Source organism: Coffea arabica, chromosome 3e (assembly GCF_036785885.1).
Source record: "Coffea arabica cultivar ET-39 chromosome 3e, Coffea Arabica ET-39 HiFi, whole genome shotgun sequence".
NCBI lineage: Eukaryota > Viridiplantae > Streptophyta > Magnoliopsida > Gentianales > Rubiaceae > Coffea > Coffea arabica.
In genome coordinates this window covers 2,884,707-2,901,986 of record NC_092315.1, presented here as the reverse complement: position 1 = coordinate 2,901,986, position 17,280 = coordinate 2,884,707, and the positions used below count along the sequence as shown (strand labels likewise).

At 37.5% G+C, this 17,280-nt stretch overlaps 2 protein-coding genes across 5 annotated transcripts; both read right to left on the bottom strand.

Annotated features, from left to right (window-relative positions):
* Positions 1–334: 334 nt before the first annotated feature.
* Positions 335–8,620, bottom strand: LOC113737798 (long chain acyl-CoA synthetase 6, peroxisomal). Of its 2 annotated transcripts, none has more exons than XM_072084315.1 (23): positions 8,029–8,620; positions 6,800–6,860; positions 6,649–6,726; positions 6,470–6,541; positions 6,320–6,401; positions 6,096–6,201; positions 5,926–6,002; positions 5,526–5,585; positions 5,249–5,335; positions 4,507–4,596; positions 4,307–4,386; positions 4,103–4,196; positions 3,588–3,676; positions 3,406–3,494; positions 2,828–2,957; positions 2,610–2,728; positions 2,398–2,521; positions 2,194–2,280; positions 1,635–1,738; positions 1,467–1,552; positions 901–987; positions 740–826; positions 335–629 (listed from the first exon to the last, which is right to left on the bottom strand). In XM_072084315.1, the coding sequence occupies exons 1-23, from the start codon at positions 8,141–8,143 to the stop codon at positions 528–530; spliced, it is 2,106 nt and encodes a 701-aa protein (XP_071940416.1). In that variant the 5' UTR covers positions 8,144–8,620; the 3' UTR covers positions 335–527. The 2 variants fall into 2 exon arrangements, with proteins under 2 accessions (XP_071940416.1, XP_027120770.1); XM_027264969.2 differs by having other exon boundaries at positions 5,526–5,570; positions 8,029–8,619.
* A 1,367-nt stretch (positions 8,621–9,987) lies between these two features.
* Positions 9,988–16,794, bottom strand: LOC113738230 (putative cyclin-T1-1). Of its 3 annotated transcripts, XM_027265471.2 has the most exons (7): positions 16,451–16,794; positions 15,054–15,696; positions 14,803–14,884; positions 14,233–14,367; positions 13,899–14,074; positions 10,654–10,799; positions 9,988–10,273 (listed from the first exon to the last, which is right to left on the bottom strand). In XM_027265471.2, the coding sequence occupies exons 2-7, from the start codon at positions 15,689–15,691 to the stop codon at positions 10,242–10,244; spliced, it is 1,209 nt and encodes a 402-aa protein (XP_027121272.1). In that variant the 5' UTR covers positions 15,692–15,696; positions 16,451–16,794; the 3' UTR covers positions 9,988–10,241. The 3 variants fall into 3 exon arrangements, with proteins under 3 accessions (XP_027121272.1, XP_071940414.1, XP_071940415.1); XM_072084313.1 differs by lacking the exons at positions 9,988–10,273; positions 10,654–10,799 and adding an exon at positions 13,251–13,443; XM_072084314.1 differs by lacking the exons at positions 9,988–10,273; positions 10,654–10,799 and adding an exon at positions 13,373–13,619.
* Between the last annotated feature and the right edge of the window lie 486 nt (positions 16,795–17,280).

Sequence of the window (17,280 nt, the reverse complement as noted above, 5' to 3'; positions counted from 1 at the left end):
AGATTGTGGCTTCTTCAGTCTCCATCTTCAGGCCAAACTTGCACATGTAATCTAACCAGTTATTACCAATGGTCTATTATATTGAGGTATCAAACAGTTCGAAACTCTTTTTTTTTTCTTGACAATTCTGTATATTTACTCTCTCTGATCCATTCATGACAGAAGACGTGACCAAAAGATTGGAGTTCATCTCGCAGTACATAAAAGATTGTTTTGTTTGTCTCAAAAGAATATGCATTTTCCAGTCTTTCTTTCTTTGAAACGTAGGATGCAGGCAACGTGATGCATATGAATTGTTCTAAGCAATTAGGGTGTGGAATAGCAAGATGCAGAATTCAAGCACTAAGACTACTCTATATTTATTAACTGAAAAGCAACAATATTCTGGTGAAAAATTTATCCAATTGATGACAAGCATAGATGCATGTGTCTATATACATATTTCAACTTTCAAGTTGGAGCCCATGTCAGGGCCCCCAAAAAAATAGCTTTTTGACTTGATTTGAGTTCTCTCAGTTCTCTACCTCTCACAATTTCATCTTCTGGGAAGAGGAATCAGAAGCTGAAAGTTCAGCATACATGTCAGCTATTGCTTTCGCAAAGTATGCTTTTGCCTGTGGTCTCTTGATCTGAAAAAGAAGAGCAGAAAAGGATTTTGAGTTACATACTTTCTGGCTGGCTGTATCAGCAGCATTCATGCAGTTCATTCATGTTCAGAAATCTGTTAGTATTAATTTACCTTGAATGTGGGCGTGAGCAGACCATTCTCTAGAGTGAATGGTTCAAGTACCAAAGTCACAGCTTTTGCAAACTCAAAACCTCTCAGCTGCAAATAAGGATAAGGTAAGAGTATTTAAAGCCAGAAAAAACAAAGTACTAAAAACTTGTCATGCACAATACCTGAGCTGCCCTTCCCACAGCATCCATATCAGCCAGGACTGCAGACCTCGCTCTTTGATCAGTACAAAGCTGTTGTAGGTCGTCACACTACATCCAGAGATTTCAAGAGAATCATATAAGAGACACTCATTTTACATTGTACTTCTTCTTCTCATATATTCAAGCAAAGCTGAGAGTGTTTTACTGTGTATTTTTCTCTTTGCAAGTGTGTTTTAATTGCTTGTTTGTTTACGCATTGCATGTATAGCACCCTTAAAAATGCTTAGTCTTCTAAACCATAGTCAGTAGCAGTTAAAAAATATATATACATATCCTTGCAAAGCATAATAGAAAATAAAAATCAAGCAGAGAAATAAATGAATCTTCTCTCAACTCTCATTCTCATTTTGCAGAGTTTCTGTAGTACTGCTGTCATGAACAAGACCTTAGAATGTAAGTTAACTGGAGCATGATTCTTTAGTAAATACACCTGTTATCTTTGATTATAGAGAAGATACCGTGCTTCCTTTCAAAATACAGCTAAATGGACATTCCTTTTCTTGCAGAATTTGCATGTCAGACGGTACCTTGATGCCTTGAGCTGCCGCCCATGCTTTCAACATTTCCTGCTCTACTGAGACTATTGCAACCAAAGCCGAGTTCAGGCTGTCACCTACGAGCAGCAAACGAGTCCACTATTTCCTCTCAAACAGGAAGCGGGAGAGAGAGAGAGAGAGAAAGACTAGTGTTCTTACCATACACGAAAATCTGCGCAACAAACTTGCTTGTTGCATACACATTCTCAATTTTCTCAGGAGCTATGTATTCTCCTTGTGCCAACTTGAATATGTTCTTCTTCCTGTCAAGGAAGAACTTAAGGTGAAGCGTCGTCAAAACCTCCCAGAAGCTAAATCAGACTTCCCAAACCAGACCTTCTATCATTTAACTCGGTTTGGAGATATACAGTTTTTCATCAATTCAGAGGGGGTTAATCAAAAGAAATGAGTCGGTCACATAAAAAACTCATACTAACTACTTCTTACATGCTATAAAAACTGATCAAATTGACGAGTCAAAAATGCATATACAGATATAAGAAGCAACGAGGCATCAAGATCAAAGCCCATTCTTAGCTCAGATAACATAAGGAGCTTCATGAAGATATGAATCAAGTTCAGTTTGTCAATTATCCATGGCACCTTAGATGCACACAAAACAAATCAACATCTTAGATTCTTCGACTAAAAAGTGTATAGCGCTCGAGGCATTTCCAGCAATAATAAGGATTCCCAATTAAGACCTCATTTGCCTCACCTATCAATTATCCTCAACCGACCCCCAGGTAGCCATAATCCAATATCTCCTGTGTGAAGCCAACCATCTTCGTCGATGGTTTCTCTTCTGATCAAGTCAAGCATATCAGAAGTATTATTTACTTCAGAAATCTCACGAATAAGCAGACAATCAGACGCATGGAGGAAAATACAAATGAACAAGAAAGCAAAGAAAGGTATCTACGTCTGCGCTTCATCTTTATAATAGCCTCGGAACACAATCGGGCCCCTTACGCAGATTTCACCACGTGGATATGGCTGATCCTCAGTTGTATAGTTCATTTCTGGAACATCTACAAGCTTTATTTCTGAAACAGAGAAATAGAGCATAATGACAGCCTGAAGTAAAGAAGATACTGAAAAGAAAGTATACTTACAAGGTGCATGTTTTCTCACCACATGCAGCATTAGGGGCGCCAACATGCCCAGACAGGATATCCTGCTCATCCATAATGGTTAAAACACAAGAAGTCTCAGTCATTCCGTATCCTTCTACTACCTGACAACCGAAGCACCTACAGAAAATTGACTTGTTAGCATGCTAAAACAGATCACACATATTTCGATGGAACAACTTATTGATACAGAACTCCCCATGCCAGCAGTCAACTTACACCCGCAAAAAGTCCATGACATCTGGAGACAAGGGTGAGGCCCCTGAAACCATGGAACGAACCCTACCTCCCAGCATTGCCTTTATTCTGTTGAATACTAACCTGTCCCACATTGGGGGTGACTTTTTCCCTGAAATGTTATCAGGAAAAACTCATTCTGGATATCAGAAAGAACAACTTGGATAAATAAACCCGAATGCAATAACATCCTGTAAGAGGTTCGCTTTAGCGTAAACCTCATTCAAACTATTGTCTTGAATCTGAAAGGGCTTTTGTGATTACACAAGATTCTCAAGGATAGCACCAGCTGACGAGGATAGGAAAAGATGGTTTGACGATACAGAAACTGTTCAGTCATCAGGTTTTCAAAATACCTCTTCATGATTAAAAATATCAGTTTCTTTTGACACCCATCAACAATTTACTCATCAAGTCAATTTTTTTCTTTAATCTTAAACACTGACAACTTACATATTTCTAAGACCTTATAGACCCTAGTAAGTATCACATAACTAGCTCAGCAAACAAGTTCTTTCATACACTCGCAAACGTGCAAGACTAGTGAATTGATTACTCACCGCTGAATATTGCTTGCTTTTTAGCATTGTATGCAGCATAAAATAGCCTCTGCCTCAAGACACCAGACGACTTTACCGCATTCATGATGCTGCAGCAACAAAAGAGATTAAGTGGGCTGCTGAATAACCACAAGAATTGCCATCAAAAAAGAGAATGAAAGCAGCAAACAGTTTCATTCTACCCTGCATATATTTTATTGTATAGCCGAGGAACACTGCAAAAAATAGTGGGTTTAAGGACAGCCATATCCTCCAGCAACTTTAAATGGTCCTGCAAAGACATTAGCAACATATTATGCTCATACAAAAATTTTTGACCGACGAAGCTTTAAATATATCTAGGTTTCAGCAGCTCAGAAAATGCAGCATCGAACAGCAAAAGATTTCCACTAATTTGATATTCGCAGTGAATCATAAACAATATCAGGTATGTGTGCCACCAGAAGAAAAAACTAAAAAGAAGGAAAAAAGAAAGCAATTCTCTAGGTCAACACAATCAAGATCATTTATTAAAAATCTTGCCGAGATCTTCGTTGTTACAAAGTCATTTTCCTTTGATAAGTTCCAAAGTGTTCGCTTGAAACTTTTAGACTATGCTTATTTTCTTGTCACGTTAACTAGGAACATAATTATATGCAAAATCATACTTTTAAATGCAGAATACAGTAAGGAAGAAACACAAGTTCGAGTCTCATACTCCTTGATAGAAGCCCGACGCTCCCCCATAATATACTACTAGAATTTGGTTAGCCCGTTCGTATATGTGTGCCAGAGGAAGATATGATATGTAACTGTCAAGGATGCAGAACAAATTTTCAGTTAACCTCACTGCATTGTGCAAAGAGTTGTTACCAAGCAGCAAAATTTTGTGTATCTATTTAGCTAAATTATATATACTTACACATCTGAAGGATATAAGACAGCACCATAGGTTGCACCAGCAGCATTCGCAATCAAGTTTGCATGGGTCAATACAACACCCTAAATATAATAACAGAATGAAAAGGAAGATGTTTGTGAAGAGAACCAATACAAAGTTACTTTTACATACCAGAGAGAAAGAGAGAGGCGCCTGAAGGGACATCCAGAAAAGCCATATACCTTTGGTGTACCTGTCGTACCACTTGTATACATGATTGTAGCGATGTCATCAGGGTTAGGCGGACAAAAAGGATGAAGACTGGCAAGGCCCTAAGCAAATATAAATGATCTGATATGAGACAAAACATATGGAGGAATAGAAGCACACTAGATTGCATGTAACATTTGATATGTGAATTCCACAGCTTATGGGAGTTTATAGTCTTTTTCCTGGAGGTAATGTATCAAATCCATGACCAGAGACTTGAAAGGGTGAACATATTGGACGAGCAGCTTGGATATAACTTTCAACCATAAGTAGCAGACATATTCATTCTCACATAACCTAAAATTATCACAACGGAGTAGAGAATGTTAAAGAGGGAGACAAGACCTTGCAAGGCCAGCATTGTTTGAAGTCACTAATTTGATCTGCTGCTAAGTTCATGTTACATTTTAATCTACTTTCAAATCAACAAGGGGTTTCAAGCTTCTGCTATGATACTAAAGGCATCACTCGGATATGATAAATCAGCACTATCTAAAGTAGGAGGGATGAGGGTTGATGAAACAGTAAAAGAACACTGGGGGAGGACTGCAGTTCCATGCCAGAGTAAGATAGACAAAATCATTTAAACAAAGAAATGACATATGGAAGATTGTGTCAACTATATGTAGCCTACTTGAATAACTGGCTCTTGTAAAGTGTAACAACCGTGAGCTTATTAAATATTAACTATTCTCAGAAAGAAGCTCAACTCACCTGGCTAAGTAACTTTGAATATGACACGACCTCTACTGCAGTTGTTGATGGTAATGTTGGTATTCGATTATCAACACCACCGACCACCTGCATCCAGGAGAAACCAGTAATAGAAAAAGAGGTAAACATGGTGACTTAGCATCAATGTCATAAACAAGTCAAGTCGTTGGGATATGATTAATTTTTTGTTTATTCACACCACCTATTAAGTAGTCAAGTTTGTCATGAACAAGTGGTGTAATTTTGTTGCAGAGGGGGATGGAATAAATGCCCTTACCACAATTAGTCGAACTGACGGAATCTCTGATAAGAACCTGAGTAACTGCATCCAACAATGCTAAGAAGAAATTAAAATCAAAATTGTAACCAAACAAAAGATCTACCCTTCCTTGCACGGTGAATTGGACAAGATGAAAACTTTGGAACTCAAAGTATGTAAATGACCCCCCTTAGTAGGAATGTATTAACCATAGACTTCTTCATGAACCACACAAAAATAATCATAAAATTTCCATAGTTAAGTTACAAAAACAAGGTATCCAAAAACCTAATACCAAGCCAAATCTAATATAAAGAGGGATATGTGAATGAATGTCCATTGACAGATAAACTTCTTGAATCTACATGCCATGCCTTCCTGTCAATTAACATCTAAAGCCATCAAGTAACAAACTTACAGTATCAAGTGTTTGTGGCATACAAAATATGGTTTGTATAGATGCATGATTTACGATATATTTGACTGCATCTGGACCTGCAGGGCAAACACCAAATGACCATGCATTATGAGGTTCAGGTCCAAATAGATGAAGATTCCAGTGGAACTCAAGCACAGTTAATCACAAACCTAGGGTATCATATAAAGGAACCGAAATGAAAGAATAAGCAGAGCAGGCATGATCAACAATTAGCCACTCTGGCCTGTTGATAAAATACAGCCCTACACAGGAACCCTGTCACATATTGAAGCAACTTAAGAAGTCAGAAAGGCAGAGAAAGCCTTGAACAAATCTGGAGGATTTTTCTCCCTAAGTAATCCATTCGAATGGAGAAAACCTTTCCATGACTTGCCTTTTGTAATCCACGTGACACTAGGCCTGAACCAATTGCTGACCTTGCAGTACTTGCCTCCCCATATGTAATCCACCTATACCTGTGAAAGTATATTTAAGCGATAAAGAAGATTGAAGACATGCATCCATGTCAGTTTGAATGACATACTCTCCAACCGTTCCATCATCCCGAACTCGTGTCCCAAGATACTTGTGATCTGAAAAAGACTTGGCTGACTGCCTGCACCCAGAAATATTAGAAGATAGCAACTTCACTAATTTCATGGCTGACAACATCAGTTGATAAGGGAGAGATCCAATGAAATGAATAAAATTGGTCTTGCTCACACTAAATTATCATGCAAAGTAGCAATTTCTGGTTTATCAGCAAATCTGCTGATGAGCTTAAGTGGAGAACGAGCTGATCTGCAATTAAAACAACAAAGTTTAGATACCAAATCACAGCAAGTTGAATTAACAATGATTAGACATCACCAACCTGTACACGTTCCACTTCCCTGTCTGCAGTTTCTCTGGAAGCACAACACTATACCCCTGCTCTGTTAGATTTACACCATCAGATTATTAATTCAAAGAAAGACCAGAGAATAAGAACAAATATCAGACAGTGGAGCAGAAATTGAGACTGGAACATCTAAAAGTGTTCAACTGATGTATAACAAACAGTACTGATAAACTGTTTCGACGCCATGCTCGAAGACAGGACAATAGGGAAGTAAATAAAAAAGCGTCTCACATGTTTAGCATCAACTTACACATTGTGCTATGAAATGATTATCAATCACATGTTCAAAAAAATGTCATTTTTCAACATGTGTCCACTCGAAAATTTAGACTTCTTGACGATGGCAAGACTCCTATGTGATCACAGGATGGTAATGCAATTCTCTGTCCCTCAACTCTGTGATCAGGGGAAAGCCACCTACGCAACCATCTTTTGTCCAACAAATACCAGATATCACAACAATACGGGATGATTTATAGCCATCCCCCCCCCCCTCTTCTCAAGCAATGCAACCATCTTTTGTCCAGTAAAATACCAGATATCACAATAATACGGTATGCTTTATACCCCTCCCCCCTGTCTTCCAACCCTCAAAAAGTGATTTATCTACCATTTGCACCCCATAAACTTCATAAGAACTCCCTTTAATGAGATCTCTCACTCACATAGGCCCTAAAACTACTCAATCTTTTGTACTATCCTATTTGAAAAAGTAAAAGTTACACTTTTTCGGGATAATGAAAGGTACCACTTTGATAAACAAGGATTCCAAAATGCTAAAACGGAACAGACTAACATTCATATGATTCCGTTCTGCAAATTTTCTTTTGTAAACCAATGATTAGAACTTAAAGGCTATATGTTCGTTAACCGAACTCATTGTTCCCCCGACGATCATGGGCTCCTAGCTCTGCCACTAAACACTACAGACTGGTAGCTAACCATATAGGCAAACATCAACTCTTTAATCTAAAAGGCACAGTGGTGTACTGAACCACACCCAAAATCCTCTTTTTCAAGCCTAAACCATCAAATACCAAACAAATGCACCCAAAAAAAAAAAAAAAAAAAGGCGGGTCCCTCTGTAAAACAAAATCCATATTGAAATGTAATCACTTTCCCTGGCAATTTATGGTTACGTGTCCATATAAAACTCAAAACTTTGTGCTACATCTGTAGAGGGAGGAAGGTAACGGAAGTACCAGAAACAAACTCGCCGGAGGTGGGATTTGGATGGAGTACTGAAGGTTCATCGCAGTTGGACGGATTCAGATGGCTTTGCAGAGCTTTAATGCGACGTTCAGCCGCTGCTTCCATTTAGTGCAAATTGTAAAACCTCTCCGCTTGGCTTTCAAAACTTGTAACAGGTAATTCACCAATATTGACTCCAACAAAATTCTTCTTCCACTTTCAGTTTTTATAGAGTACACAATCAATGTGCACATGTCATATGAACGTACTTAGGTAGCCATACAAGGCGACACAATTAAGGCACGTAAATTCAGATGAAGACGGTATCTGAGGGATCATTATATTATATGTAGATGATGAGAATGATCTTTTGTCCCCATATATACAAGAATTTAGAATGGGTATTTTATGGAATGTTGATTTGTTGGTTGACATATTCGGTTGCTTAGGTTGTTTTGCGTGAGTACCTGAAATCAGATATTACTCGATCAGTTACTTTTGCTACGGCTTTAGATTGCTTTGCATGTCGAGTCATATTGCTGCCGGCTGATACAAGGAACAAGCAAGCCAAGTCAGTAACCAATCATTTGGTATTATTTTGTGGATTTTACGATGGGTGTTCCATATATATAGTTGGTTAGAACACTTGATTTAAACTCAATTCATTATTTCCATGTACGTACTCAAATTAATTGTTCCCTTATATTTATTTAGAAATATCTTCAATTTTATTTCACTTTTTTAGAAAATTGGCCCCTGAAAGTGCAGACTAGAATCTTAAGAAACTTATTGCTATTAACTTGAAAAGATTACTCAAGCCATCCTGTGGCTTGAAAGATTAGTGCAGGGTAGCAAGGAGGAAAAGATTTATATGGGGGTAAAGAAAAGAAGAAAAGTTTTATTTGCAGATTGAGAGCTTGAGGAAGAGGGGAGAATATGATAGCAGGAATATGTACTTTGTACAATTATATCAATCCATGGAAGCTTTATCATCATATAATTAATCTGCAAATAGACGTTCTAGAAAAGCAGTTCACCAAACAAATTAGTTTCTCTTTATTTCTTCTCATAAAGCGGGTCAAGAAAGGATTCCCAGCTCAGTGGATCTTTGATCACTTGCATCCTGGATACTTATTATGGTAAAAATTAGAGAAATGAAAGTTTTATCCCACTATCATATCGAACACAGCCTTCTAGCCGCAATAATAATCTTGCATTTTAGCAAAAAATATGAGAAGGAACGAGACGTTCTGCATGGACATTATGAATTTCATTAGTTCATCGTAGATAAATGGTCCGGTGCACTGACGACAGATAGAATGGTGTAATACAAGAAGTTCTATTTTACTCCATTTCGGGCTAGATTATTAATTTTATATTTTGTTAAACTGATTTTCCAATTCAATTATACTACATTTAAAGTTTAGTTACGCTATTTTTTAATCTAATTACATAAAAAAAAAAAACAAACTGCTGAGAAATGGAATATGAGAACAACCCCCCCACCCCCCCACAACACAAACCCAAAAAAAAAAAACCAAAACAAGAGGGAAAACGCAATCAAATTGAGTCGACCAAGTCAATCAGTTGATCCCGTTGAATTGAAGCACGATGAACTGAAGAATAGTAATGGGTAATAAAAGTTTTTCTCAATGAGTAATAAATGATAATAGATAAGTAAAACCCTATTCTTAAGTAGTTAATCATCAGGCCCATAAAAGGGGTCTACGATAAAACCCCCTACTCTTTAGTAGTTAATTATCAAACCCATAACATAAAAGAGATCTATAAAACAAATTAACTGATTCCGATTGACCTTAAACAAAAATTATGTATAATTATGATTGAAATTAAAACCCATTCCTTGTCTTAAAACCCACTTACCAAACACCTCCTAAATTCCCAGGTATTGGCTGGCCAACTCCAACTCCCACGTTTAAACTGAAGCAAGAAAGAGCAGAGATGACAGAGACTGTAAAGGTAACTTTTACTGGTCATCCAGCTTTCACCATATGAAACAACCGATTCCAAGAAGTTCAGCAACCTAAGCCACCATCAGTGGTACTTGTCTCCTCGAGGAAACTACAAAACGTACTCTACAATCTCCAATGCTGTTCATCCTCCGATCATACAGCCATTTACCATATTAAAGTATTTAAGTAGACGATTTACACCACGAAAGCAAAAGAGACTGATTCCTAGTCTGCTGATCTTCTTCCATCTTCTAAAATAGTTCCATCAACTGCTGCGCTACATCTGCATCAAAATTAAAATTGAATGTAAAGCACGAAATGATCATATATCCCACAAGCAGATGGAAGACTTCTGGTACACTTATTTGGTGTCCTCGCGATCTTTAATCCTAAAAAATAACAATAAATATCCAAGGAGATCTTACAAGATGTCACATAAAAATATATCAAGCCAGGTCAAGTCTTAAAGAAGCATCACCGATTCACTATAGTGCGCAGGCACATGCGCAGAATAAATAAAGACCAAATATAAACAAAGATACCTTTTATCTACATGTACAACTAGAACAGATATCTAACTCGAAATAATGAGGGGAGCCCGGGGGGGAGGGTGTGGACTGCACCTGCTATACAGAGTAAAACATTTGAAAGTGTGTAATATACCTTTGAGCACATTTGGAGGCGTTTCAAACTCCTTCCAAACATTATGATATGAAGCAAGGTCCATGTTCAGAAACTTAGCAGCAAGGTATGCAGCACCGGCAGCTATCTGGTGGGGTTTGAACTGAAGCCACAGCGAACTTCTCAACCTACAAAGTTAATCCAAATTTCAGATAAAGAATGGTACAAGTATCCGAATAACTTCTCAACTTGTTTAGCACAAATGAGATAAAAGGCCATGGGCAAACAAACCATCTCTTGGAATGCTACAACTGATAACACATCGCGCTATACACCACATATGACACATTGAGAAGACAATCAGATCTAAAATTACTTAAAAAGCAACTGTTGGCAAACATTCAAGTTAGACATACGAATTAATGTGAAATAATTTTTCAACCTCCATAGAAGAAAAGGAAAAGGCAAGCCTAGGCATATTAACCTTACCAACTAGACAATCAGCAACTGAGTTGGGAAAAACCCAAGAATCTTCTGCAGAATGTTGATATTGTACCAAAATATAGCAACTATGTTTTATCCACCTAGCGAGGGAATCAAGCCAGAGCTCTGCTGCAGCAGCATACCAACTCCAGAAATACATGCATATGAAATGAATATGTAAACAGGAACAACCAACACATTTTGCAACTTGAACGCATTGATGTTCTGAATTCAATGCCAGTAGCTTCTGCTCCTTTATTCGAAAGTCAAAACACACACAACTGGAGACTTCTATGCTTCTGGATTTCATATACATAATATAATCTAAAATTTGTTACAATTCTTTCAAGCAATCATGTGACAAGCACATGAAAGCTAAATGCACCACTTCGCAGACTGTACATAGTTGTGGGCAAATATATGCTATACATACATAGAGATATATATAAATAAATGAATGCAAGGAAATAAAAATTAGGATCTTAATAGAAGATGAGAACATATTCTAACTTTTTTGGTTGGCAAATTATTTTCTGGAAATATATAAAGATTTTTGAATCAGAGCAAAAAGGAAGGCACAAGGCCATAGATGCCCACTGCCCTTTTCATGTGGTGTTTAAACAGATCTTACCACCCATACAACTCCCAGAAAGCAAAAAGAACTTTCCTCCACAATCTCGGAGTGTAAAAAAATGGAAGACAAATGCAGGACTCTTTTCTTTTCCAGCAATACCATGATTAGATTAAACTAATCATGGAATGCAGGACATATTATTTGTGAATAATAATTTATATAGAGCACATGCTGTGTCCCAACAACACAGAATCTTCAAAGAAAAACGACCAACAACCAATACCAACTCAAGTAACAATTGAGACAAGTACATTACATCTTTGCTGGGCAAGACCCAATGTTTTCATCATCTCTCCACTTCATGAATATCACCATAAAGATTTACCTCAAACACATACTGCAAGCCCATCATTACTGGTAGTCATAGAGAGATTCAATCCATCCAGCAATCGTCACTACCTTTTCCATGTGCAGCAGGTTATACTAAATAAGCAAATGCAAGTCTTCAATGTGGCAAAAACTTGTCTAGTACATTTGTTTCTTTATTTAGTAATAGCAACTGAATAATTATAACTAATGTATAAGAAGATCACAAGACAGACTTGCAATAGAACAGTCTGAACAATCCCACCAGAGCGACAGTATAAAAAGGTATAAGAGCTCCTGGAGTTTGCGGGTGTAAAACTCCAAATTCATCTGACCTTGTGGAGAACTAAATTTCAAGATTCCCATTTCATGCCTCATTCTCAATGAGGGTGTCAAGAACAATTTTTTTCTGAACTATTTTTCTTCAGAATCTTTCCTAATTTTTAGATTAGATTGATAGAAGCCTGCATCTTAAGAGAGAGCGTCAATTCAGGAACAGACTGAATGGGCAAAGTCATCTCCAAGAGATGACATGATTGACAGGCCAGTAAAACTTCACTCCTTGGACATTGAACGCCAGAGAAACACCTCAAGTCATTTAAGGCAGAAGGTACAACTATCACGTCTCTAGGCATTCATTACAACCTAAAGCATAACCATGGTTGGCACTGATTATAACCTAAAGCACAACTAAAGATCCCATAGTGACACATCATACTATGCAAGATATGATGTATTAGTCAATGATCAGCCTGGTCCTACAGACCACCAGCATACAGCCAACAAGAAAGACGAGGATACACGATAATCACCACAACTCATCCCCCTTTTTGTCCATTTGGGGTGAAATTGGGGTTAGGAAGGCAAAGTTGGGCCATAAATCAAGGGAAAGAGATGTGCACACATAGTGAGTAACACCATTGTAAATTGGTGTGTGCATTTTGTTCAAACTCAACCTAAAATTTCAACATCTGACAATTTCCCACCCAGTGCAGACCACCACTCACAGGAAGATTATTAAGATATGGGACATTGACTATCTCCCTACAGGAAGTCAATGATTAAGTTTTCATCAGAATCTGTAGATAAAATCAGCCCCAAACATCTTTTGAATTCCCTGACCTACCCCTCAGTATCCTGTATGTAACCGAGAGAATAGTCAACATGTTGAATTGAGATTAGACTATCTATGAGAATGGAAAATAGATCAGTGGCATGGCAAAACTGGTTCTGTAGCATCTGTCACTATCATTTATAGCCAATGACGAAGCTTAAGGTGTCATCATTAAAAAAGCATCCACAAGATATGGACAGTCAACTTCAGAAGGAAACAAAAGATTGGATGCACAGCATATCAACCGCCAGCTAAGAATATCAAACAGGCGAGCACGATAATCCTTCTATAGACCCTGCAATTATATGTCAATCCAAAAGATCAATATCCCATGCCAGAATGACTGCACAGAGTAACAAGTGAAGATATAAACAAGTTCACACAAGTAACAAAGAATTGCAAACCCAAAAGCGAACCAGTAGCAAAAGAACCAAGTCCATTCCACTCTAACAATAGCCTGCAAGTCTCAAACTGTCAGCAGAGTGATTGAGATTCACCCAGCCATTCGAGTTCAAGATAGAAAAAGGTCATATCTAAGCCTTGCCTATATATTACATGTACACGCTAAACTCTGTATGGACAAACAATTAAGACAGAAAAATGCAAATGGAAAACATAGTCATCACAAGTACATTGATTTTGAATATACTGGTCGCAATGTAAAGCTCCATAACCAGCACATTGCTAATAGTCCAAATTCTGAATGGCAATTTCCAATTTAAGACAGATAAAAGGCACTAGCAAGCTTACCCCTCACTAATCAAGTTGAGAGCCAGATTCACCAAAAAAGTTTGTGAAAAGCCTAGCTTTTCGAGTGTGGATGTCAGAGAGGTATATGGATGCTGCACACTCAGCTCAAAATTCAAAGTCATCAATATCATTTGCTCTGCCTCAGTAATCCGCTCTCGATATTGTTCAAACCAATCCTGTTCAGAATCAATCATAAGTGAAGAATATCAGACAAAGTAGTACTTGCAGGCTTCATAATCAGCAAAAACTACCAAATCTACAGCAAAACATAGTTTAGCAATACTATGAGCGACTCTCACTGACCCAAGCAAACGTGAGAGAGAGAGAGACTTACAACAGGAAGTGTATAGGAGAGAAAAGCAAAATCCCTGTTGTGGAGAATTTCACATGATGCTCTCAGGACATTGTTAAGAGGACGAGGTGTCTCCTCTGACTTTGCAGCAAGAAAAAGAGCAGCAGTAGCAATCAACTGTGGCAACATACAATCAGGAATGAGCATATTTTGCTTTCTATCAAATTTGCAATACATAAAATACATAACCACTTCTGGAAAAACCAAAGTTATAATATACAGGCAGATTTACAATATTCAAATATGACAAGAGGAAGATAAAGTGCAGCAAGGAACTCCTATCTATAAGTATCCAGGTTCTGAAGCTCAATTTGAATTAGCCAAAGCCGATTATCTCTTCAAAAAGAGCTATTTCATCCTTTCAAAATTCACTCCACTCTATTGGCGAAAGAGACATGCCAGATGCCTTTTTGCCAAATGGCGATTTATTGAAAAGCCTTCAGTATATATAACGGGAACTCTGCTACCATTTGGTTAACTGAGCCCTTGAACATCATTCTGGAAAGAGACATACTAAATCAAATCCTAACCAGGAAAAAATTTTGTACTTACAAATCTATCATGACAAGCATGTGATCGTCGAACAAAGAAGCGGTGACACAGAACCATAGCAGTCGCAATGGTTGTTTGTGGCCTGCAATCACAAAGGGCACAAAAATTTCCTTAAATAAAACTTATATAGAAACAATTCAGTGAACAGATTCAAAAGCACTGGCGATAACTGGACAAGTGAGAACAATTCTTGGAAGTAGATCCTAGTACAATCACATAACCACATGAAAGCAAGAGCAGAGAGAGCTTACAGCTCTAGCTGGAGTCCAAGATTCTGTAAGAAAGCACAATATGAGTACCGCAGATGAGTTTCATGCTTCGCATCAATACCATCCTTCCTTGATGGAGAGAACCTCTCAATTTCATCTCTCGACATAAATAACACATCATCATCATCCTCAAAAATTGACCGATCACGCTTAGGGGAAGTAGGGTAATGGACATTTACATTAGACCTAGTGGTCGGAGCAACAGCTAAATGGCTGCCGTATGCCGAAGAGGCTTGACTATAGAAGGTGCTGTCATTTGAAGAGAAATTCCCATAAATGCTTGGCCATTTAGAGGGAATCTTATCATGAACATAGGGTTGTTGGTAAGACCTGCCAGTGTCTTCCCAAGTAGAATTCGAAAACTTTCTCCTCTTCAAAGAAGGGGCACCTTCAGGCTTAGCATAATACTTGTTATTGTAGTTGTACACCCTACAATTTCTGGAGAAGTCATGCCGATCACCATAGTTCCTCATGTAATTAAAATCTCCATTGAAGTGGTGATTGTAGTCAGCAGTAACAGCTGAGCTGGTAGAAGTATCATTGTGTCTGTTACCATAGGACATGGAGTCACCATAATAAGGACCACTTTGTCCATAATGGTAAGTTTGTGCAAGAGTCATGATTCCTGTTCCATTTTACCAAATCAAAGAAACAAGTTAGAATTGTTCCAAGACACAAAATGTTCAGAACTCGTTAATGAAATCCAATTCAGCTTCAAAAGTTGCATCAATTGGCTGTTCGAACCACAATCTTAAGCAGGCAAAAAAGTTTCGGGACCAAATATGCCCAGCCTTTAATGTTTGTGTTCCTTGTCATAGAATGAGAGTTCCATTCTTACAATCCCCGTCCCCCTTCAGCATTTCGGCTTCCCAATCCTCAATATAAGGTTTATAAAGTTTCCAAGGAAGAAAACGTTGCATCGACAAAAGATACACATCGAAGACCGACTTTATAAGCTCGGCAAGAAAAAAAAGAAATTCACTACTCTCTATCTTTATTCTCATCTTAACAACATCCAAGACCCAATTTATATTCCAATATAATTTTAACAAAAAACAATATATCACATATCTAGAAAAGTTTATAGATAGCTAATTTCTTGAAACAGCGAATTCAACAGCAACTTAGCTATTTCAAATTCAACAAAATTACAAAACCACAAAAGTCAAATTATTGACAAAAAGAGGACAACTTTTTCCTCTAATCAGAGCTAAACAAAAAACTCCAAGATCGAAGCAATTAGAAAAGCATGTAAAAACTTTGCCTTAAAAAATTTAAAAGTTTTTAACTTTTTTTTGTAAATCTAGGTTCACTGAAATATACCAGAAAAATTTAAAAAACAATAATCAAAGATAAATGAAGGTGATGAATATCTTTACCTGATTATGCAGAGAGGCAGATCGAAAGACGCCGTAGTGGAAAAAATTGCCAGGTTTGATATTAGGGGTCGCGATTGAATGGTTCTGCCGGGAACTTGGGGGAAGCGGTGAAGTCAGGAAAATAATTTTATGAACTGAAGAAAAATGTAGGAGACAATTAGACGTACAACTTCAACAACCCATTTTGCTTCTTTTCAAATTGTCCTTGAGTCCCCAAATTTTTAACAAAATCCGCTTTACGCTACAGCATTTTCTTAATTTATTGGTAGGCTTAGTAAATTCCTCATGAGATCTATGAAGCTTGGAGATAATTAGCAGGACTGAATAGTGGGTTTGATGGGCTTGAAGCTTTCATATTTTGGGTTCCTAATAAGAGGTGACAGGGGCTCTGAAACCATTCTGCCTAACGCTCGAGCCCAAACAGCCACGTAGGTCCAATCAGGGCTCTCCCACCTCTACTTTTTCCAGCTGGCACTTAGCCTCCTACTCTTAAGACCTTGTTCGTGCTTGCAAAATCTGATTATCAAAAGTGTGATTACAAGAATAATTAGAACCAACAAAAAATTTAATTGATTATAAATTTTAGGATTTTTCGACTATTAAAAAATTTATAATTTAAATAAAAAAATGAGAACATCAGGGAAATTGATTTTTAATCAGTTAAAATAATTCACTGAGATTAAGTCTTGAGTATGATTCTAATATGTGTATTTTCATACATCCAACTGTCGACACACAGAGACAAACTGTAGAAGTAATTTGCGTAAATAACAAATTAGCTTCAAGAGCTATATGTAAATCACAGATGTAATCAAATTTTCAGCCGTTCA

Bases quoted from the DNA above. Each gene is read 5' to 3' on its own strand.
- LOC113737798 (XM_072084315.1), bottom strand. From the start codon at position 8,143: ATGGAAGCAGCGGCTGAACGTCGCATTAAAGCTCTGCAAAGCCATCTG. The intron at 6,402-6,469 runs GTATGTCATTCA...ATACTTTCACAG, and splicing joins GATGATGGAACGGTTGGAGA to GTATAGGTGGATTACATATG. The intron at 2,958-3,405 runs GTGAGTAATCAA...ATAACATTTCAG, and splicing joins AAAGCAAGCAATATTCAGCG to GGAAAAAGTCACCCCCAATG.
- LOC113738230 (XM_027265471.2), bottom strand. From the start codon at position 15,691: ATGACTCTTGCACAAACTTACCATTATGGACAAAGTGGTCCTTATTAT. The intron at 14,075-14,232 runs GTAAGTCTCTCT...GATTCTGAACAG, and splicing joins TCTCCTATACACTTCCTGTT to GATTGGTTTGAACAATATCG. The intron at 10,800-13,898 runs GTAAGCTTGCTA...TTAACTTTGTAG, and splicing joins CTCAACTTGATTAGTGAGGG to GTTGAGAAGTTCGCTGTGGC.